Below are 24,583 nucleotides of genomic sequence, written 5' to 3' on the forward strand. Positions count from 1 at the left end.
GTAGTCCCAGCTACTCAGGAGGCTGGGTGAGCTATGATTACACCAGTGCACTCTAGCCCAGGCAACAGAGTGAGACCTGGTCTTAAAAAAAGCAAGAAGAGCAATCTGGATACGAGCATTTAGGATTTTTAGCAAACTGCTGAGATTCTGCCTATAGCCTGAACCTTTCTTTTATCTAACTTGATAATACTGATGATAAGCAAGGACCATCTTTTAAAAAATGTTTACTTCGTTATTTTCTTGACAGAAATGACATCAGATGTCCCACCACTGGGTCCAGCCATTGCCTCTGGAAACCCTGGACCTGGACTTCAAGGTGGAGGAGCCATTGTCCAGAGGGCTATTAAGCGGCGGCCAGGGTGAGTGAGTGTAGTGTGTTACAAATGTCTCTCCAGAAACCAGCATCATTTATTTGCAGAACCCACGTGCCTATTCCTGACCATAACTCTTCAACTTGATTACTTACTGTACTACTGTCATATAAGTCTCCTTAGTCCCTGAATTTTTCCTTATGAACAATTTATGTTTTTATCTAAGTTTCCTGTAAGCAGTTCTTTTTTGAAACAAAAAATTTCTGTAAGATAAAGGACTGTAGCTAAGCCCAGAGATTTCACTATGCCTAAGAAAACTGCTTTCATTAAGCTTTGTGTCTATATTCTCAAAATCATTTTGATAGGCTGCTTTTCTGAATTTAGAGAATGCTGAGCTCTAGAATAACTCTCTTCCAAGATATTGATATATTGCTTGGTTTGGAATAGTCCATTCAGTTCCAAAAGTATTTATTAAATTCCTAATTAGTGTTATGACATTGTGCTGATCCAAGTAGGTTGTAAAGATAAATAAGACACAGTCCTTTTATCGAAGTTGCTTGTGTTCTGACAGAAATAATTATTATACACATAAAGTTACGATAGACTATGCCTAGTTTTGTTAGAAAGGGACAAATTTGGTGCTATGTTTTTCTGTGTATGGAAATATACATTTGATTGGTAAAGATTGAGAAAAGATTCAGAAAGAAGGTTGTGTTAGAGGGGACTGGAGGAGTGGGCACTATTTTATTTATTTTTTGGTATTAAATTTCCCTTTTACCTTTTTTTTTTTTCTTTGTGATGGAGCCTCACTCTGTCACCAGGCTGGAGTGCAGTGGCACGATCTCAGCTCACTGCAACCTATACCTCCTGGGTTCAAGTGATTCTCCTGCCTCAGCCTCCAAAGTTGCTGGGACTACAGGTGTGTGCCACCACGCCCGGCTAATTTTGTAATTTTAGTAGAGACGGAGTTTCACCCCATCTCTGACATAGTTTCAGGCCAGGATGGTATCGATCTCTTGACCTCACGATCTGCCTGCCTTGGCCTCCCAAAGTGCTGGGATTACAGGTGTGAGCCACCATGCCCAGCCTTTCCTTCTTTTTCTTTTTGAAAATCATGTAGCTAATTACAACCAGACTTTAGGTTTTTGTCCCACCAATAGTAATGGAATAATGATGCCTGGGTTAAATGGTAACATGAGTAACATAATAAGACTTGATATGTGTTTAGGAGCTTTACACATTTTAACACATTTGCTGAAGCATAAGGTAAATAAGTAACATTCTAAGATTGTAAAGCTAGTAAGTGTCAGATATAGGATATGAACTTTGCCAGTTTAGCTTTGTAGTTTACTCTTTTAAACACTGTGTTATGGTTACATATAGTAGCAAACAATTAGAAGTATTATAAATATTAAAATTAAGGCATCACTTGAGAAGGTTCTAGTGTATTTAAAATGGAATGCTGTATAGTTAGAAGTGACATGTTTCAGTATAGAAAAATGTTCACAATCTATTAAGAAAGGTTATGATAGTATTCACTATCAAAAAATATGTATAACATGTACATCGGAAAAAACACTGAAAGAATACACAGATTTCTGTGTAATAGTATTATGGGTGATTTATGGTTTCTTTTTTTTTTGATTTTTCAGATTTTCTGAAATGAACATGTATGATTGGTAATCAGAAAAATATATTAAAGGAAGTCTTAAAATTTTTTTTTGTTGTTGTTCTTTTAGAGACAGGGTCTTGCTCTGTCACCCTGGCTGGAGTGCAGAGGTACAATCATGGCCCACTGCAGCCTCAAACTCTGGCCTCAAGCAGTCCTCCTGCCTTGGCCTCCCAGAGTACTGGGATTACAGGTGTGAGCCACCTCACCTGTCCTAAAAGAAGTCTTTTAATATTTCTTTTTATTTTACTATTTTTTTGAGACAGAGTCTCGTTCTGTCTCCAGGCTGGAGTGCAGTGGTGCCATCTCAGCTCACTACAACTCCCACCTCCCGGTTTCAAGCAATTCTCCTGCCTCAGCCTCCTGAGCAGCTGGTTCTATAGGCAGGCACTACCACGCCTGGCTAATTTTTGTATTTTTAATAGAGACAGCGTTTTACCATGTTGGCCAGGATGGGCTCACTCAATCTCTTGACCTTGTGATCCATCCGCCTTGGCCTTCCAAAGTGCTGTGGAATTACAGGCATGAGCCACTATACCTGGCCTAATATTTCTTTTAAAGAAAGATTGGAAAATACAAAAAGTTAGAAAGAACAATAAAATGGCCAAAATATAATTCAGTGTTTTTTAGTGCATGTCCTTCAGTCTTTATATATAAATTGTTTTCAATAGTTATGTAATTATATAGTTTTATATAGCCTGGTCTTGTCATTTCTTTTTTCTTTTGAGATGGAATTTTGCTCTTGTTGCCTAGGCTGGAGTGCAATGGTATGATCTTGGCTCACTGCAACCTCCACTTCCCAGGTTCAAGTGATTCTCCTGCCTCAGCCTCCCGAGTAGCTGGGATTACAGGTGTGTACCACCTTCCCCGGCTAATTTTGTATTTTTAGTAGAGATGGGGTTTCTCCATGTTGGTCAGGCTGTTCTCCAACTCCCGACCTCAGGTGATCTGCCCGCCTTGGCCTCCCAAAGTGCTGGGATTACAGGCATGAGCCACCGCGCATGTTCATTCTTTTTACTTTGTATAAATAATAAGCAGTACACACACACACCACCCACACACACACGCTCAGATTACAGGCATGAGCCACCGTGCGCATCCAGTCTTTTCACTTTATATAAATAATAAGCAATACACCCCCCCCTCCAGACACACACACATTTTAGAGACAGAGTCTTGCTCTGTTGCCCAGGCTGGAGTGCAGTGGCATGATCATGTCTTATTATACCCTCAATTCCTGGCCCCAAGCAGTCCTTCTACCTCAGTTCCCCAAGTAGCTGGGACCACAGGCGTATGCCACTGTACCTGGCTATTTTTTTTTTTTTTTTTTAGAGACAAGATCTCACTATGTTGCCCAGGCTGCTCTAAAACTACTGTGCTATAGCAGCTCTCCCTCCTCAACCTCCTAAAAAGTGTTGGGATTACAGACGTGACCTACTTCACTCAGCCCTTTTTAAAAAAGATTGTCGGAGAGAGATCCAAGATGGCTGATCACTAGCAGCTCAGGATTGTAGCTCCCAGTGAAAGCGCAGAGAACGAGAGGACACCACACTTTCAGATGAATTTTTGTTGCTCACGCACCAGGAGATTCCGAGCGGAGGAGCCCCATGGGTCGCCAGTGCGACTCTTGTGGCTGGAGAGGCGGTTTTACCGCTGCCTTGGTGCGGCGGGTCTTGGTGCAGAGTCAGAAAAGCACCGTCAATCTTAATGCTGCTGATTTGGCCGGCGCAGTGGGTTGCTCAGATTTTAGCGCTGGGAATCAACAAGTTGGACGTCCATTCAGAAACCCAACTATAAAGACGGTAATTATAAAGACCACAGATGGATAAATCTATAACGAAGGGAAGAAGCCAGCCTAAAAAGGCTGAGAATACCCAAAATCAGAACGCCTCTCCCTTTGCAAGGGATCATAGTTCCTCATCAGCAACAGAACAAGGCCTGATGGAGAAAGACTGTGTTCCATCAACAGAAGCAGGCTTTAAAAGGTGGATGATAAGAAACTTCTGGGAATTAAAAGAACTTGTTCTAACCCAATGCAAAGAAACTAAGAACTTTGAAAAACGGTTTGACGAAATGTTAACAAGAATACACAATTTAGAGAGGAATATAAGTGAATTAAGGGAGCTGAAAAACACAACACGAGAACTTTGCGAAGTATGCACAAGTTTTAACAGCCGAATTGATCAAGCAGAAGAAAAGATATCAGAGGTTGAAGACCAACTTAATGAAATAAAACGAGAAGACAAGATTAGAGAGAAAAGGATAAAAAGGAACGAGCAAAGTCTCCAAGAAATATGGGACTATGTGAAAAGACCTAATCTACGTTTGATAGGTGTACCTGAATGTGACGAAGAGAATCAATCCAAGCCGGAAAATACGCTTCAGGATGTTATTCAGGAAAACTTTCCCAACCTAGCAAGGCAGGACAATATTCAACTCCAGGTAATACAGAGAACACCACAAAGATATTCCTCAAGAAGACCAACCTCAAGGCACATAATCGCCAGATTCACCAGGGTTGAAATGAAAGAGAAAATACTGAGGGCAGCCAGAGAGAAAGGTCAGGTTACCCATAAAGGGAAGCCTATCAGACTCACAGCAGATCTCTCAGCAGAAACCCTACAAGCCAGAAGAGAGTGGGGGCCAATATTCAACATCCTTAAAGAAAAGAACTTTCAACCCAGAATTTTACATCCAGCCAAACTAAGCTTCATAAGTGAAGGAAAAATAAAATCTTTTGTGAACAAGCAAGCACTCAGAGATTTCATCACCACAGGCCTGCTTTACAAGAGCTTCTGAAAGAACCACTACACATAGAAAGGAACAACCAGTATCAGCCTTTCTAAAAAATACCAAAAAATAAACAGCATCAACATAATTAAGAACTTACATCAACTAATGGGCAAAACAGCCAGCTAACATTAAATGGCAGTATTAAACTCACATATATTATTATTAACTCTAAATTTAAATCGACTAAATCCCCCAATCCAAAGACACAGGCAGGCAAAAAAGGCCAAGATCCATTGGTATGCTACATCCAGACCCATCTCACATGCAAGGATACACAAAGACTCAAAACAGAGGGATGGAGAAAGATTTACCAACCAAATGGAGAGCAAAAATAGAGAAATAAATAGAAAGCAGGAGTTGCAATTTTTGCTGATAAAATAGACTGAAAGCAACAAAGATCAAAAGAAGCAAAGAAGGATATTACATAATGATAAAAGGATGAATGTAACAAGAGGAGCTGAAGATCCTAAATATATACGCACCCAATACAGGAATACCCAGATATATAAGACTTACAAAGAGACTTAGACTCCCACACAATAATAGTGGGAGTCTTCAACATTAGTATTAGATAGATCAATGAGACAGAAAGTTAACAACAATATTCAGGACTTGAACTTAGATCCGGAACAAGTAGACTTAATTAACATTTATAGAACTCTCCACTTTAAATACACAAAATATACACTCTTATCAGTACTACATCACACCTATTTAGAGGTTTAATGAAATATTGGTTGGCTGCTTGTTAGTTATTTTCTTCCCTCATTTTTTTTTTCATGTCTCTATTATTAAACACAATTATAGGCATACCCATTTTTAGACTGCATTCTAGCCCGGGCAATAAAGCAACACCCCTATTCTCTCTCCCTCTTCTTCTTCCTCTTTCTTCCTCTCCTTCATTCTTTTCTTTTTTCTTTTTCTTTCTTTCTCTCTTTCTTCTTTAAAAAAAAAAAAAGTTTGTTATATATTCAATATAAACATAATTTTTAATGATTGCATGAAAGGATGTACTTCCTTTTTGAGTTATTTAAATTGTTTTGAAGATTTTGCTGTTATATATAATGCTACAAAGAACTTCTTTGTACCTAAACTTTTTTTTCCTATTTCATATTATTTGTTTAGATTCTTAAAAATGGAGTTATTAATGCCAGCACTTTGAGAGGCTGAGGTAGGAGGATTACTCAAACCCAAGAATTTGAGACCAGCCTAGGAAAAATGGCAAGATTTTTTTTCCTTGACTTACCAATTACTTTTCCCTCCCTTCACCTTTCCCTCCCTTCCTCACCCCTTCCTTTTTTTTTTTTTCTTTTGAGATATGGTTTTGCTCTTGTCACCCAGGCTGGAGTACAATGGCTCAATCTCAGTTCACTGTAGCCTCTTCCGCCTGGGTTCAAGTGATTCTCCTGCCTCAGCCTCCTGAGTAGCTAGGATTACAGGTGTGTGCCACCACACCCAGCACATTTTTGTATTTTTAGAGATGGGGCTTCACCATGTTGGCCAGGCTGGTCTCAAACTCTTGACCTCAAGTGATCCACCTGCTTTGGTTCCCAAAGTGCTGGGATTACCGGCATGAGCCACTGTGCTTGGCCCGTTTTCTTTTTTGAGATGGAGTCTTACTCTGTCACTCAGGTTGGAGTGCAGTAGCCCAATCTCGGCTCACTACAGCCTTAAGCCCCTAGGCTCAAGGCCTGCTGCCTCCTCCCCGCCTACCCCCATCCCCAGGTAGCTGGGACTACACATGTGCCACCATGCCTGGCTAGTTTTTATATTTTTTGTAGAGACAGGGTTTCACCATGTTTCCTAGGCTGGTCTTGAACTCTTGAGCTCAGGCAGTTTACCCGCCTTGGCCTCTCAAAGTGCTGGGATTGCAGATGTGAGCAACCACACCTGGCTGAGATTTTTTAAAATAAAAAAATTTAGGGCCAGGCTCCGTGGCTCATGCCTGTAATCCCAGCACTTTGGGAGGCCAAGGCAGGTGGATCGTGAAGTCAGGAATTTGAGACCAGTCTGGCCAAGATGGTGAAACTCCTTTGGTGGCAGATGCCTAGAATCCCAGCTACTTGGGAGGCTGAGGTAGGAGAATCGCTTGAACCTGGGAGGTGGAGGTTGCAGTGAGACAAAATCATGCCACTGCACTCTAGCCTGGGCGACAGAGCAATACTCTTATCTCAAAAAAAAAAAAATAATCGGGTGCAGTGTTATGCTCCTATAGACCCAGCTAGTTGGGAGGCTGAGATGGGAGGATCCCTTGAGCCCAGGAGCTCAGGGCGGCAGTGAGCTGTGATCATGCCACTGTCCTCTAGCCTGAGCAACAAAGTGAGACCCTGTTTCTTAAAAAGAAAGAAAGAGAGAGAGGAAGAAAGAATTGGAGTTACTGGGTAGATAGATAGGATTTTCACAGGTGATCAGGGGATTCAGGAAGGAGGAAGGGGAGCAAACCCTTTCAGGATTGATGCTGTATATGTACTTCAAATGCAACCCATCTAGAGGCACACAGTACCAAGTTATCCCACTAGTAGAAGTAAAAAGAGTGATCTCTAGGTTAAGGTGGTAACATGAGCAATATTTTGGTTTAATGGTGTACAGAGATTTCAAGGGGATTGGCCTATTTTATTCTTTATAATCTTTCCTAACCTCCTTAAATGAAGTTCACCTCTTCTTTCACTGAATGTCTATAGCATGTTAGTTGTACACCTTGTGTGGAACTTTCCTATTCTTATTTGTTTTATATTTGTATTTCTCTAGGTGAAGAGCCCCTTGAGGGGAAGGTTCTTGTTTTTACCTCACCTAGCACAGTGTCTTGACTGTACTATATATTACATGTTTATTAGATTAATGAAGGAAAGAAACATTAACAATCTTCTTAGGCTGAGTTACTCATTTGTGTAAGATCACTGTTTTGAAAGATGTTTCAGAAGTTTGGTAACAGCTTGGAGAAGACTATAGAAATGAAATATGGACCTGAATTATTTATGTTAATTTTTTTCTTATCTTTTCTGAATGGATTCCTGCTCCCTTTATACAGTTGTAGTCTAATGCCAAACTTTGGCAAAGATTGACTGCTACTCTAGGAAAGTGTTACGGTAGCAGAAGTTACTTTTTTTCTATTGCCCAGAATTGTGCTACTTTTTTTCCTTTTTTGAGGTGAAGTCTCGCTGTTGTTGCCCAGGCTGGAGTGCAGTGACGTGATCTTGGCTCACTGCAACCTCCGCCTCCCGGGTTCCAGCAGTTCTCCTGCATCAGCCTCCCAAGTAGCTGAGATTACAGGTGCCTGCTACCATGCCTGGCTAATTTTTGTATTTTTAGTAGAGACGAGGTTTCACTATGTTGATCAGGCTGGTCTTGAACTCCTGACCTCAGTTGATCCACCTACCTCAGCCACCGAAAATGCTGGGATTACAGGTATGAGCCACCGTGCCTGTATACAATTTTCTACTTCTTTGCCTAGTTTGGCCCTATGAGGAAGAGGTAATGTAGCTGTGTTTGACTTCTGCCGCTTCCTCTTTTCCTTCTTCAATTTGGGTGGGTGTATAGGTAGCTTGTGTTGAGAAATTTTAATTTCTTAATGTTCTGTATTATCAGCAGGCTTAAAGTATTTATTGTTGGCTTTCCTCAGGCTGGATTTTGATGATGATGGAGAAGGGAATGGTAAATTTTTGAGGTAAGAGACTGAAAAACTTTCCTTAGATGTCTGATATTAAAAATTAGTTTATAATCTTTATACTTCTGACTTGTAAATTTTTGTCCTTAGGTCTAAGGAGAGCACTTCATCCTAAAACTATAAATATTCATATCATATCTCAGAAAATTTTTAAGCATTTCATTAATATCTCTGGAGAAAGGACCTCAGTAAGGAGAGGATAGCATTTACAAACCCTCCGTATCAGTTCTCTATTACTTTATAGCTTAAAAAGAACAACAGTGTTATTTCTCAATTCTGTGGATTGACTGCATGTTTATTCTGCTTATCTCACCTAGACTCACTCATAAGACTGCATTCTCAGCTTGTCAGCTGAGAACTGGACTCAGCTGAGATGGCTGGGTATTTCTCTCTCTCTGGTTTTTTTATCCTCAAGGAGACCAGACTGAATTTCTTCATGTGGTGATGGCTCCAATCTACAGCGCAAGTCCCAGTGTGCAAGTGCTTACCAAGCCTCTGCTATATGACATTTGCTTATGTCCCATTGGCCAAAGCAAGTCATATTTTCCAGTTGTGAGTGTGTGAGGGGGTTACACAAGGAAGTACATACTGGGAGGTCTAATTCATTGGTTGAGGAGTCATTAATCTACTACTCTGTCATAACCTCTGATACCTGTTAACTCCTGTTACAGGTAGCAGGAATTGGAATTTGTATTTTTGAGTAATTAACCTACTGGAGCTTTTAAAATGGACTATTTATTTATTTGTTTGTTTTGACACAGAGTCTTCCTCTGTTGCCCAGGCGGGAGTCCAGTGGTGTCATCTTGGCTCACTACAACCTCTGCCTTCCAGGTTCAAGCGATTCTTGTGCCTCAGCCTCCTGAGTAGCTGGGACTACACACCACACCTAGCTAATTTTTGTATTTTTAGTAGAGACGGGGTTTCACCATGTTAACCATGCTGGCCTTGAACTCTTGCCCTTAAATGGTTTATCCACCTTGGCCTCCCAAAGTGCTGGGATTATAGGCATGAGCCACTACGCCTGGTCTATTTTATTATTTTTTTTGAGATAGGGTCTTGCCCTGTCACCCAGACTGGAGTGCAGTGGCACAATCTTGGCTCACTACAGTCTCGACATCCAAGGCTCAAACAGTCCTCCCACCTCAGTCTCCCAAGTAGCTGGAATTACAGGTGTAAGCCATACTAGCTGGCTAATTTTAAAATTATGTTGCCCAGCCTGGTCTTTAACTCCTGGGTTCACATGACGCTCCCACCTTGGCCTCCCAAAGTATTGGGATTGCAGCATTTGCCACTGTACCCGGCCTCAGAATGGACTTTTTAATATTTTGATGAAGGAGTTCTTTCAGAAAAGGGAGGTATTCTTGCTGAAGACCAATCGCTTGTCTTGTTTTTAAGTAAGAAAAGCAGTGAGACTCAAAGAAAGGAAGAGAATTTTGACTGCAACCTGCTTTTTTTCTTTCCAGAGTTGAAAATACTACCCAGGTAGTCTGTACGTTGCTGAGTAACAGATATTTGAGATTTTTTTTTTTAATGACTTAATTATGTTGGTGCCTAGATTTAATATCATTTATTTATTTTTTTATTTATTAGTTTATTAACTAAGTTTCTTTTTTTTTTAATTGGGAAAGTAATATAAATGTACTTTATTACAGAAATTTCAGCCTAGGCATGGTGGCTCACACCTGTATTCCCAGTACTTTAGGAGGCTGAGGTGGGAAGATCGCTTAAGCTCAGGAGTTCAAGACCAGTCTGGGCAACATGACAAAACTCCATCTGCACAAAAAAAATTAGAAAAATTAGCTAGATGTGATGGTGTGTGCCTGTAGTCCCAGCTACTCGGGAAGCTGAGTAGCTGGAGGATGGCTTGAGTCCTGGAGGTGGACGTTGCAGTGAGCCAAGGTTGTGCCACTGCTCTCCAACCTGGGCAACCTTGTCTCAAAAAATAAAAAAAAGAAAAACACCAAAATTTAAAACAGTACAGAGTTATATACAGTGAAAGCGCACCTTCTTTTCACTTTGGACCTTCAGAACTCTTGAGACAACTACAGTTTCCAGCTTATTGAGTATCCTTCCAGAAATATTCAATGTGCATATAATTGTATATAAATGTGTATGTGTGAATGTACACACACTCATCTCGCCAGTTTTTGTTTTTATACAAAGGAGGTCCATATTGTAAATTGCTTACCATTGTTTAGTTTTATAATGCTTCATACAGTTAATAACATCTACTTTTTTTTATAGTAACATTTAAAGTTAAGGCTCATATTTCTGGCTACTGACTAGTTGATGAACCTTGCCAAATACTCTTGAAAACAACAACCAACCGTGACTTGGCCGTCATAAAGAAATGGTTGCAAGTGGAAGTAATTCTCCAAGAGGTCTCTTGAGACTTAATGAGTCTCAATAAATGTGAAGAAGGGAAGAGATTTCAACTTCTGGAAAAGATAGACTTTTTCTAAACAGCTTGAGAACTCCTCCTATTGAGAATCCTGAATTATAATGATATATGCTATTTGTGGAACTTCACTGTGTATGAAAGATATGAGGGTAACCACTAGTCTTTTTTTATACCTGTCAATTAGCTCTAACCCTGAGTCATTGCTTCCACAAAATCCAGTAGTCACAACTACATGCAGATCCAAAGAGAGGTTCATTTGTCCTTTTCCTAACCATAAAAAAAGACTATCATAGTTTATCTTACCAACTGAGATTATTATGCCTGAGAAAAGCACCACCAAATTCCCTTTTCCTCTTCTTTTGTTTTTAGACCAAGTCTTGCTCTGTTGCCCGGCTGGAGTGCAGTGGCGTGATCTCAGTTCACTGCAACCTCTGCCTCCCAGGTTCAAGCAATTCTTCTGCCTAAATCTCCCCGAGTAGCTGGGACTACAGGCACCCGCCATAACGCCCAGCTAATTTTTGTATTTTTAGTAGAGATGGGGTTTCACCATGTTGACCAGGATGGTCTCAATCTTTTGACCTCGTGATCCGCCTGCCTTGGCCTCCCAAAGTACTGGGATTACAGGTGTGAGCCACCACACCCGGCCTCCCCCTTCTTTTTTCTGGGTATGTGTAAATAAAATAATTGAAGGCAGAATCTTGAAGAGATATTTGCACACTCATGTTTACTGGCCCATTTTGTGCAATAGCTAAGAGGTGGAAGTAACCCAAATGTCCACTGACAGATGAATCGATACAGAAAATACAGTATGTACATACAAGGGAATATCATTCAGCCTTAAAAAGAAAGAAATCCTGTTATATGCTGCAAAATGGATGAATCTTAAGGACATTATACTAAAAGAATGAGCCAATTACAAAAAGACAAATACTGTATGATTCCACTTACACGTGGTATCTACAGTAGTCAAATTCATAGACACAGAAAGTAAAATGGTGGTTACTAAGGGGTTGGGGTGAAGGAGAAATGAGAAAATGCTGTTTAATGAGTATAGAGTTTCAGTTTTGCAAGATGAAAAAGTTACTAGATAGTTGTTACACAACAATGTGAATATGGTTAACACTACTCAACTACACACTTAAAAATGGTATATAGTTGCTGGGCACAGTGGCTCACACCTGTAATCCCAGCACTTTGGGAGGCTGAGGCAGGCAGATAGCCTGAGGTCAGGAGTTTGAGACCAGCCTGACCAACACAGCAAAACTCCCGTCTCTACTAAAAATACAAAATTAGCTGGGCATGGTGGCGCATGCCTGTAATCCCACCTACTTGGGAGGCTCAGGCAGGAGAATCGCTTGAACCTGGGAGGCGGAGATTTCGGTGAGCCGAGATCATGCCATTGCACTCCAGCCTGGGTGACAGAGCGAGACTCTGTCTTTAAAAAAAAAAAAAATGGCATATGGTTAAAGTTTATGTGTTTTTTTTTTTTTTAACCATAATTTAAAAAAACCTCAGACTATCCCTTACTTTAGAGTAGTACTGACAGGCCAGTCAGCTGTGTTATCATTAGATCATTGTCTTTTTTTGGTGTGTCTGGTAAGGGTGATGGAAATACCAGAAATCTGACAAATAATAATTGTGGGTCTTTTAAGTTCTGTGGGTGCTGTTGTTATTTCTCTCACTTTGTGATGCTTTTCTATTGGCTTTTTTTCTATTGAATATTTCAACCCCTTTCTGGTTTTCATTTCACAGTGAAATATATATAACAAGTGTAATGCTTTGAAACAATCCTTTTCTTCTCCTTCAGGTGTGAAGATGATCAGATGTCTAACGATAAGGAGCGGTTTGCCAGGTAATATAGTAGAGCATCTTGATCCATGTTGTAGAACTGGGCAGTCCTAGCATGTTGACTTTTAATTTTTTCTGGATGAGACTGAATTTCTCTGTCCAATCTCTTTCCTGTTTCGAAGTATGTGAAACTTAATATTATAACTATCATTTATGTTCAGGTGGCATGGCTTCAAATTAGCAGTATATTTTATACAGTGTTTTTCTGTGTATGTGATAACTAAAGCAGTGTGCTTGTGAGGTGTCCATAGGAGCACAAATTATGGATTTTGTGCTTGTATTTATCATTAAATGGATCTCCAAATAATAGGTTAATTGTTTAGTTATTTTATTTTTTCGAGATGGAGGGTTACTCCGTCACCCACGCTGGAGTACAGTGGTGCAATCTCAGTTCCCTGCAACCTCTGCCTCCCGGGTTCAAACTGCTTTCCTGCCTCAGCCTCCTGAGTAGCTGGGATTATGGGCATGTGCCACCATGCCTGTCCAATTTTTGTAATAATTATTTTAGCAGAGATGGGGTTTCACCATGTTGGCCAGGCTGGCCTCAAACTCCTCACCTCAAGCAGTTCACCCACCTCAGCCTCCCAAAGTGCTGGGATTATAGGTATGAGCCACCGTGCCCAGCCTATTATTTTATTCACACACACACACACACACACACACACACACACACACACGTATATACGCACACACATATATAATACACACACACACACACACACACACACACACACACACATTTTAGAGACATTGTTTTCACTGTGTTGCCCAGGCTGGAGTACAGTGGCATGATCATAGCTCACTCGAGCTCTGGTCTTTCAGTGATCCTTCTACCTCAGCTTCCCATATACTGGGATTATAGGCATAGCCACCATGCCTGGTTGGTCCTGTTCTTTTAAAAATGACAGTAAGAGACCAGGTGTGGTGGCTCATGCCTGTAATCCCAGCACTTTGGAAGGCCAAGGCAGGCAGATCATTTGAGGTCAGGAGTTCAAAACCAGCCTGGCCAGCATGGTGAAACCCCATCTCTACTAAAAATACAAAAATTAGCCGGGCGTGGTGGTGGGTGCCTATAATCCCAACTACTCTGGAGGCTGAGACAGGAGAATTGCTTGAGCCCAGGAGGCAGAGGTTGCAGTGAGCAGAGATGGCGCCATCGCACTCCAGCCTGGGTGACAGAGCGAGACTCCATCTCAGGGAAAAAAATATGACAGTAAGGAAACAGTTTTTGTGGCAAGTAGAGTTTTGATTGAAATAAACTTAAATTTATTTAAATTACCTATCAAGATGATGAAATATACTTTGTTTTTTATTAAATTCTTTTTAACTCAAATGTCAGTTTTCTTTTTAGAAAGTTTATATTAAATATCATTAGGCAATAAATTTCTTTTTTAAAAATTAAGTGTGCAGCTACCTCAGAAAAATGAATAATCTATTATTTCAAAATCCAGTGATTAACTGAGTACTTAGTATTTATTTGTTGCTGGTGCTCCTGGTCTTGGGAACATACTTTGAGAACCATTGATGTAGAGAGATAGGGGAAATAGTTTAAAACTATTCTGAAGTGGTGAGATGCCATCTCAGGCTTTGAATTAGAGGATATTATACAAAATGCATTGTAGGGATATTTCTCTGGTAGCAGTTATAGAACTGATTAAAGAGATGGACTGTAGATGGACTGTATAGGCAATAAATATTGCCTAGGTAGATAGGAAGCTATTGAAATAATATCAGCTATAAAATTATGAGGGCCCAGGCTAGAGTGGCAGTGGCAGCAGGAAATGAGTGAAGTTGAGAGGTTTTTGAAGAATAATTTATTTATGTAGGCTAATTGAAGTAGATACTTGTAAAGTCTTTAGGAAGTGAACCATATCTAAAATGAGAAGTTAGTTTTTCAAGCTTCATTAAAAAGTCAGGCCATCAATTATTATTGGGAGTACAGTTTCACAGTATGTTGATGAAATTTCAAAAAGCTGAGAAAACATAACCTGAATGATTTTAGTCTTCATTTGTCCTGCTTAATAATGTATGTATATTTCATTCAGAATTATTGAGGTGGATGAGGGATTATGGATCTGTAGTACCAGTAGCAATAGAAATGGGAATTTTAGATGCTTAACTTTTTTTTCAAACAACAGAATTCATTCATATGATTTGTTAAGGAATACACCTCATGTATCCTCCTTGGGAATTTAATAGAGGATCTTCAAAAGGTGAAAATTGCCCAACTTTAAAAAAAAAAAAAAAGGTTTATAGTTTGTTAAGGACCTATTTAGAAGAAATCACCCAAGGAATGTAAAACTCTAAACTGCTGAATGTCACTCAATTATCCTTCTCTTGTCATCAGAATATATGCATAAATTTTTACATTCCTCTTCATTGTTACTGTGTTATTTTCTATTGATCGTTTGTTTTATAAAAACATTCCCGATAAAGTTATTGTATTTGCCATTTTTAATAGCTAAATAATCTTTCAGCTTGTTAACCTGTCATACTTAGACATTTTATTCAGGGCCTTTTTATCTATATAAAATAAATATATTTAAAATGGAATTGACACATTCCTGTCACACTGGCCTGCCAACACCTTGCCATTTCTTCAGTTGCCACTCATTGTTACAGTATCTCAGTTTTCTGGAAAAGTTTAGTGATGGTTCTTTGTATCCTTCTCCAGTAGCTATACTGCAGAGAAATGGTAAAGGGACAGAATCAAAGTTAAGAATTATTTTAGGAACAAATCAATAATAGAGGAGATGCCAGAAACCTAGCTCTTAGTTTTATTTATATAATTTCTCCAGTGAAATCTGGTTGGTTATTTTGTCATTGTGTGGCATGTGCCTGTGTTGTTTGTGGGAGAGGGAGAGAGAGAGATTATATTTGTGGTCACATCTTTGATACTCTCATCTTTAATTTACTCTGTCTTTAGTTTTTTCATTATAGAATAGCACATGTGGATATCATTTTCTTTCCAGATTGGGAGAAGTATATGAAAATGGTATTCCTGAATTCCCTTGGTTGGTTCTTGTTCAGACTCTGTATTGGCAAAATGCTTTCTGTGTTTAGATCATGTTAATTTACAATATATATTGGCTTTGTTTTTATGTTGACTTTTGTAAGTTACTTTTTCTTTATCCTAACAGATGACTTTGTAGAGTTACGGTCAAGGTTCCTCCCTATATTTCCATTTCCCTCCTCTCTTCTCTCCATCTGTTTTATTCTATTTCCTTTTCTTTCTTCTTTCTCCTTTTCTTTTTCTTCCCTTTCTCTATTTCTCCTCCCTCCATCCTTCCTTCCTTTTTATTTTAATTTTAGCTTAGTTCATTAATTCTGTTTTTAGGTCGGATGATGAACAGAGCTCTGCGGATAAAGAGAGACTTGCCAGGTAGGAGAACAGTGTTTTTAGCATGATGAAGCAGATGATGCTGCTTTTTCTATCCTTTTTCTTACTCTATCTTTTCTTTCCCTTTCTCTTTGTATTTTTCCTTATCTGTGGCAAGAGAGGACAAGATTTTTTAGAAGTTTGGGTGTAACAGGAACTTTGGCTTCCCCCATCAGAAAGTGGGTGAGTTGAGGGAACTTTGCTTAGGGATTTAAGAAATTGCTGTTAAAGTTTTTTATCTTTTTCTCTTTATGTCAGCACTAAGTTTCACAGAAAAAAAACTCTTAGAAATAATGCAGTTATGCCAGTTGGTGCTTTAACAGGGAAATACTCTTTTTATCAGAAAACCAATAAATATATCTGTATTTGTGATTAGTTCCCAGTATTTAGGCTTCAGCATTTACTTCACACCTTTAGGAAACTCACACCTATTTTCCTATGTAGACTGACAGCCTAGATTATTCTCACAACGGGACTAGTGTTGCTTTGGTGACTGAATCTTTTCTTGTGGTAATTTCCTAGAAAAGTTTTAGCTTCCTTGATGTGGCTATTTAAAAGACCAGGTTTCTGTGCTTACATGTCAGAAATCTGTTAGCTACTAGGAAGGTGAGTGCTTTATGTTTGAGAGTAGAATTTTACATCTTAGGCAAAGTGTAACTAAATATGGACCTATGTGGTGAGACCCTTTATGCCATTGAGAAAGGAGACTCTAGAATCCTCTTTGGAGATGTTGTCCATAATGTAGAAATACTGCAGAAGAAATATACCCAGACTTTTCTGTTTTTTAGTATCTGTGATTTGGGGGTGACTTAGGAAATAGATAATAGATACCGATACCTATTTTTACTATTTTCCCCCTTTTTTCTACTATTTCCTCTTTAACCTGGGCCACAAACTCATTTTGCTGCCAGTTTAACTCAAGCTTCTTACTAACCCTTTCACTGTCCAGCAAATGTATTTGGCATGATGTGGTGGAGAAAACGTTGTATTGGGAAGAGAGCAACCTGGGAAAAGTTGCTTACCTACTTGACCTCCCTTTGCTCTTCTCAGAAAGAAGAGATTTATGTTATATTTTTAGTTTTCTTTCCTTTTTTTTTCACAAAACTTTTGTTCAAGTAGAATTCTTAGGTGGTAACAGAAAGAAAGAAAAGGTAAAGCAAATGTTTGAGTAGAAGTAGAAATGCAGCATGTTGCTTGGTTATCTCCTTGAGGCATCCTCATGGAGGACACTGAGAAACTACTGGGCTTTTAAAAATTCCTGTTTGAAAACTACTGGATTATTCCTGCTAACATTGATATCTTTCTATCTTAATTTTGAGGAAGTCAGTATTGGACTGTGGTCTGTTTTCCCTGGTGAGATCCCAATTGTCTCTGGCTGGACCTTTAAGCATCCCCCTCTCCACTCCACTCCCACTTCCCAGTTAACTTTGTCTCAGAACCGGGGACCCATATGGGACCTTTAGTAGATGGTATCTTAAGTCTTGTAAGAAGTTTAGTGCACTGGCAGCACACCCAAATAAAGAAGGCAGGACTTTGTGCATTAATGGGCCAAATAAAACTTTAAAATTGTCAAATTCTGCCTTCTAATGTTGCTAATAAGAGAGAGGCTTGCCATATTTTATAGACTGAGGAAATCTATACTATCAATTCTTGTATCAGCTATGGAGCCACATACTTGATTTGGCAAAAACTAGTCCTTTTATTTTCTGGCCTTTAAATAGTTGAATTAGTAAACATGGGAGTTAACCAAGCTGAGGTTATATGTTCCATAGGAACTGAAGTGAGTAAAATCAGCATTTGAAAATACTGTCATTTCTTTTTTTTTTTTTTTTTTTTGAGTTGGAGTCTCACTCTGTCACCTAGGCTGGAGTGCAGTGGTGTGATCTTGGCTCACCACAGCCTCTACCTCCCAGATTCAAGCAACTCTCCTGTCTCAGCCTCCCGAGCAGCTGGAATTACAGGCACATGCCACCATGCCCTGCTAATTTTGTATTTTTAGTAGAGACAGGGCTTCACCATGTTAGCCAGGGTGGTCTCAAGCTCCTGTCCTTAAGTAGTCCGCCTGCCTCCGTCTCCCAAGGTGCTGAGCTTACAAGCGTAAGCCACCGCACCTGGCTTGTCATTCCTTAAAACAGTTTTTGTTCTGAGGGAGTGGTAATTTACAAAGGATGTGAAGTTTCCAGGAAATAGAGGGAAGGGAATTGTATTATCTGCTTGTTCTCTGACTGCCTTATTAGCTCTGTTTCATGCTTGCTTTGCATGAGAAGTTTGGCAAACCTTATTTTAACTTCTGAGACTTAAGCATCACTAAATCTGAATACCACATTCTTTGACCCCTCACTTGGTATCCATATCACTCTCCTTGCTACCAAGTGACCAGATGTGACCACCCGGATGGGGCTTCTCTCTCTCTCCATGCAGGGAAAATCATAGTGAAATTGAACGGCGGCGACGGAACAAGATGACAGCCTACATCACAGAACTGTCAGATATGGTACCCACCTGTAGTGCCCTGGCTCGAAAACCAGACAAGCTAACCATCTTACGCATGGCAGTTTCTCACATGAAGTCCCTGCGGGGAACTGGCAACACATCCACTGATGGCTCCTATAAACCGTCTTTTCTCACTGATCAGGTCTCTGGGACTTAAAACTCTGAGAGAGTCTAGAGTCTGGGTGAATCTATTGAAAGTTTTGTTTTTTTAGACAAGAATTCAGCTTTTCAGGAAAAAGTCAGACAATGGGAAAATGAATTTCAGTCCTTGGCTATAACATTAATTAGCATTGGGACAATGAGAAGTAGAGAAGAGTTGTGAAAACTCTTTAATAAATGAATAAGTATTAATATTTGAGAACTTGACTCGTGAATATAGCATATAGAATGGAAGAAGAATATAGCATGCAGGATGGAATCACAGAGGAAATGACTATTCATGGAACCAGTTCTCCTCCTTGCCTTTAGCGTTGTAGAATATGAAAGAAATCTATTTTCATCCCTGAAGCAGTGTCTAGTTTTAGTAATAGAATGAATCCTTCCCTCCTTTGGTGATAGAAGAACTGATTCTAATTGTTGTTTAGGGATTTGCTCTGTTACATTTGATGTACTATGAGAAACAGAGAGAAGGCATAATCATTTTCTGCCTTTCAGGAACTTCATCTGAATATAAGTACGTGAGTAGCAGGATATCACAGAAAATGATAGGAAAATGCGTAAAGAGAGGAATTTTTAAATTATTAATATTTTTAATTAATAATTTTATGTGGGACTAGATAGACATATACTAAAGAGGTGGCTACAATGAATAGAATGGCTACACTTGAGTGAGGATGGTTAGGGAAGACTTCTTAGGGTAAGGAAGCCATGTTCTATTTTGGTTATTAAAATAACATATAATCATTGCAGAAAAGTTTGGAAAATACAGGAGGTATAAGGAAGAAAAAATTTGCTTCAGTATCAATCAAGTATGTCCTTAATGCCAGCAATTTAATCAAAGGATTAGAAAGAAGGGGAGAATATAGTTTTAGATAATAAGAATTTTCCAAATAGGATGGTCTACTTAAAAATACATATATATATATATATATATTTTTTTTTTTTTTAAAGACAGGGTTTCACCATGTTGGTCAGGCTGGTCTTGAACTCCCGACCTCAGGTGATCCGCCCACCTTGGCCTCCAAAGTGCTTGGATTACAGGCGTGAGCCTCCACACCCAGCCAAAGTACATTTTTTTTTTTTTGGAGATAGTCTTGCTCTGTAGCCCAGACTGGAGTCCAGTGGTGTAACCTCTGCAGCCTCCGCTTCCTTGGTTCAAGTGATTCTCCTGCCTCAGCCTCCTGAGTAGCTGGGACTACAGGCACGCACCACCACACCCAGCTAATTTTTGTATTTTTAGTAGAGACAGGGCTTCACCTTGTTGGCCAGGATACTCTCGATCTCTTGACCTCGTGATCCACCTGCCTCAGCCTCACAAAGTGCTGGGTTTACAGGTGTGAGCTACTGGGCCCAGCCAAAAATACATACTTTATAGCCGTATACATTGGAATAGTTCATATGCTCTAACAGTACCTGTGCAGGTATTCAACAAACTCTAGTTATGCACCTTTTGTGGGCAAACCAGGTGTGTGCTGCTGTGAGGAATAGAAAGAATGGTAAGAGAAATGGTTTTCTGGTGGAAACAGACATATAAATAAATAAATCATAAACATAGAACTAGTTCTATAATAGAAATACAGTAATATATCCTGTAGAAATGCAGATGGAAAATGAGTTGGGGAGTAGTGTTGCGGATTTTGGGCAAAAACTTGAGCAAAAGTGATTTTGGGCAATCACTTGAGCAAAAACTTACAAGTGTGGAGTAATTGGGTTATGCAAGGAAAGTCAAGCGGTTTAGCATGTTTTTGGGAGACAATAGGAAGGTAGGCTGGGATCTAATGATGGAATGTTTAGGCACTAAAGAATTTAGATTTTAATTTTTATGCAGTGGGGAGACATCAAAAATGTGTTAGCATATCTGGTAGCATTTTAAGGATGGATTGAAAGCAGGGCAACTACTTAATTAGTTTTGGCAAAAGATGACTAGGACAGTGACAAAGCATTGGAAAGTAGAACTGATAAAACTAAGTTATCACTGAGAGAATGGTTAGATTTTGAGACTTCTAGCTTGGGAGGATGGTGTTAAGAAAGAGAGTAAGTAGGCCGGGCGCGGTGGCTCACGCCTGTAATCCCAGCACTTTGGGAGGCCGAGGTGGGTGGATCACGAGGTCAAGAGATCGAGACCATCCTGGTCAACATGGTGAAACCCCGTCTCTACTAAAAATACAAAAACATTAGCTGGGCATGGTGGCGCGTGCCTGTAATCCCAGCTACTGAGGAGGTTGAGGCAGGAGAATTGCCTGAACCCAGGAGGCGGAGGTTGCGGTGAGCCGAGATTGTGCCATTGCACTCCAGCCTGGGTAACAAGAGTGAAACTCCGTCTCAAAAAAAAAAAAAAAAAAAAAAAGAGAGTAAGTAGTAGAAGAGCACGGCAGGTTTTTTAAAGAGGGAAATAATGATTCAGGTTTGGGGATGTTGATGTTGAGTTACTGGTAGAATATTTATAAATCTTTTACAGATAATTGAAATTCAAGCCAGGTGAAAGCTCAGGAAAAATAATGAGGCAGGTCTAGGAATACAGACTTGGGTATTATTTCATATTAGGGAAGAGTGAATATGATTTCCCAGGAAGAAAGTGTGGTATTTATAAAGAGGACCTAAGATGAACTTTGGGACCGGGCGCGGTGGCTCACGCCTGTAATCCCCAGCACTTTGGGAGGCTGAGGCGGGTGGATCATGAGGTCAAGAGATCAAGACCATCCTGGCCAACATAGTGAAACCCCGTCACTACTAAAAATACAAAAAATTAGCTGGGCATAGTGGCGCGTGTCTGTAGTCTCAGCTACTTGGGAGGCTGAGGCAGAAGAATTGCTTGAACCTGGGAGGCGGAGGTTGCAGTGAACTGAGATCGTGCCACTGCACTCGAGCCTGGCCCCTGGCAATGGAGCGAGACTCTGGCAAAAAAAAAAAAAAAAAAGATGAACTTTGGAAATGTCTACATTTAAAACTTGAACAAAGGAAAAAAAGTCTGAAGCAGAAGAGAAAGCAAAAATTGGAGTACAGTCTCATAGAAGAAGGTAGGAAAAAATAAAATTTAAAGGATAAGATGGACAGCATTGTCAGATTCTGCAGAGAAGTTGAATAAAGTGAAGACGACCCAGGAAAAGGGACTTGAATTGGTAATTAGGAGGACATTCGTAATCGCCTAAAAATATATATATATGCTGTTCCTGACAGAACAAAAACCAAACCAAACAAAAAAACAGTAGTTTAGAGTGCAGATTGCAGTGAGATTGAGAAATAGTTGAAAGGTAAGAGGAGAAAGCCAGTTAATACAATACTATTCCTGGTATAAGTTTGCTGCTGAAAAAGAAAGATGAGGTGGGTCAAGTTGAGGGAAGATTTACATAGAATTGAGAAAACTTGATAATTTTTATAGGCTTTGAGGGGAAAGAGAGAAAGTGGGAATATTTGTCAAGCAAGATCCTAAAAAGAGACCAGAGAGGATGGAATTAAGAAGTCAATTATTGTTCATGGTAAGCCTTTTTTTTTGAGACAGGATCTCTTGCTCTGTCACTCAGGCTGGAGTGCGGTGGTGTGATCTCAGCTCACTGCAACCTCTGCTTCCCAGGTTCAGATGATCCTCCCACCTCAGCCTCCTGAGTAGCTGGGACTACAGGCGTGTGTGCCACCACACCCAGCTAGTTTGTTTGTTTGTAAAGATGGAGTTTCGCTCTGTTGCCCAGGCTGGTCTCGAACTCCTGGACTCAAGCGATCTCCCACCTTGACCTCCCAAAGTGCTGGGATTACAGGCCTGAGCCACTGTGCCTAGCCCAAGCCTTTTTATTCTTTTTGAATCCTGAGATAGAGAGGAAGAGGTAGATAGTGAAATAGAGAAATTGAGGAAACATGTTTTAGAAAAAACCTTCTTATCGGTGAAGGTAACTACATTTAGGGTGGAAACCTGTGGCTGTGGCTCAGGTGTGAGCTAGTAGCTGCTTATGGAGAGATGCATATGGCCTCAAGTGTCCTCTTCCTGTGAACAGAAATACTTGTTTTTTCAGAGATCAGTATTAACTTCTATTTCTTTTCTTTGGGCAGGAACTGAAACATTTGATCTTGGAGGCAGCAGATGGCTTTCTGTTTATTGTCTCATGTGAGACAGGCCGGGTGGTGTATGTCTCTGACTCCGTGACTCCTGTTTTGAACCAGCCACAGTCTGAATGGTTTGGGAGCACACTCTATGATCAGGTGCACCCAGATGATGTGGATAAACTTCGTGAGCAGCTTTCTACTTCGGAAAATGCCCTGACAGGTTAGAGTTATGTGTTTTACCTCTTAAATTGGTTTGTTGACTCTGGCAAGGCTTCTAGAATTTTCTCCTTTAATAAATTTAATCAGTTCTTTTTATCCACATGAGATTATCTACTTTGTGGCTCATCCTTAGAAAATATTTCATTAATGATAATATTTTACTTTTATCTTAGTGTAAAAAGAACGGTAAAAGCCAAACCTACAGTACTTTTTTCCATTCTAAAATAATTATTCATGCTTTTATCTCATTTGTATGGATAATTATCTGGTATTTTTCCACCTCCTGGTACTTGGCTTTGTGCTAGATTCAATGATAACAGATTTTATTCTTTTTTTTTTTTTTTGAGATTGGAGTGTTGTTCTGTTACCCAGGCTGGAGTGCAGTGGTGTGATCTCAGCTCACTGCAACCGCTGCCTCCCAGGTTCAAGCGATTCTCCTGCCTCCTGAGTCGCTGGGACTACAGGCACATGCCACCATTCCCAGCTAATTTTTGTATTTTTTAGTAGAGATGGGGTTTCACCATGTTGGCCAGGATGGTCTCCATCTCTTGATCTGCCCGCCTCCACCTTCCAAAGTGCTGGGATTACAGGCGTAAGCCACTATGCCCAGCCCAGATTTTTATTCTATAGATGTGGTTAGTGTATAAGGTGTTTTGTTTGTATCTGTACTGTTTTTCTTTTTTCTCCCCTGTTTAATTACTGTTCAGTCTTTTTGCCAGAGTTTGGCTAGAGGAAACAAGTCATATGTATTCTTGAGTGACTCTAGAAAAATATTTAAAGTGGAAGCAGATAAAAATTGGTAGTTAAAATTAAATGCAAGAAATTTCAATATACTCAATATTAGTGTTGATCTTTAGTTTTCCTCCTTTTTCTCCCCACCCAGAAGAGACAGGGCCTCACTCTCTTGCATAGGCAGGAGTGCAGTAGCGCATCATAGCTTACTGTAGTCTTGAACTCTTCTGGGCTCAAGTGATCTGCCTGCTTACAGCTTCTTGAGTACCTAGGGGTAGTTCATGTCACCACACTTGGCTAACTTAATTTAAAATTTTTTTTAGAGACAGGATCTGTCTGTTGCCCAGACTGGTCTCAAACTCCTGGCCTCCAGCATTCCTCTCACCTTGGCTTCTCAAAGTGGTGGGATTACAGGGATGAGCCACTACACCTGACCAGTTTTCTCTTCTTTTATGTTTGTATGATTTCATTTTTCTAGTTTTTTCCCCAAAAGTTGTTCTTTGTTTCTGTATAATAAAGAAGACCAACTAACAGATCTATGTTTCTATAGCATATAAAATTACTTGGTTTTTTCTTTTTTAAAATTTTTATTTTTATTCTTTTTTTTTTTTTGAGACAAGGTCTTGCTTTATTGCTGAGGCTAGAGTACAGTGACTCTTCACAGGCACAATCATAGTACACTACAGCCTCAAACTCCTGCCCTCAAGCAGTCCTCTTGCTTCAGCCTCCTGATTAGCTGGGACTACAGAAAATTACTTGTTTTTCAGCCAATGACATTTACTCTGTATGTATGTCTGTATGTGTATACAAATAATCAGGCGTGAGAATATAACCTTCCCTTCTGTCTTCTACTACTACTTTCCACTCCTACTTTTCCTTG

The 24,583-nt window shown here is 39.8% G+C and overlaps 1 protein-coding gene across 10 annotated transcripts in view; it reads left to right on the forward strand.

The window, feature by feature from the left end:
* Positions 1-24,583, forward strand: part of ARNT (aryl hydrocarbon receptor nuclear translocator) — a 67,399-nt gene that overhangs the window by 18,880 nt on the left and 23,936 nt on the right. For 3 of the 10 annotated variants that reach the window (XM_032267453.1, XM_032267451.1, XM_032267452.1), the window contains exons 2-7: positions 248-359; positions 8,393-8,437; positions 12,646-12,690; positions 16,024-16,068; positions 18,487-18,700; positions 22,759-22,972. In XM_032267453.1, the coding sequence (XP_032123344.1) occupies positions 248-359; positions 8,393-8,437; positions 12,646-12,690; positions 16,024-16,068; positions 18,487-18,700; positions 22,759-22,972 (675 nt within the window). Of the gene's footprint in view, positions 1-247; positions 360-8,358; positions 8,438-12,645; positions 12,691-16,023; positions 16,069-16,183; positions 16,249-18,486; positions 18,701-22,758; positions 22,973-24,583 lie in introns of those variants that run through there. The other 7 variants (XM_032267455.1, XM_032267457.1, XM_032267456.1 and 4 more) reach the window with 5 other exon arrangements.

This window comes from Sapajus apella, unplaced genomic scaffold (genome assembly GCF_009761245.1).
Source record: "Sapajus apella isolate SASKATOON/1434 unplaced genomic scaffold, GSC_monkey_1.0 scaffold169, whole genome shotgun sequence".
Classification (NCBI taxonomy): domain Eukaryota; kingdom Metazoa; phylum Chordata; class Mammalia; order Primates; family Cebidae; genus Sapajus; species Sapajus apella.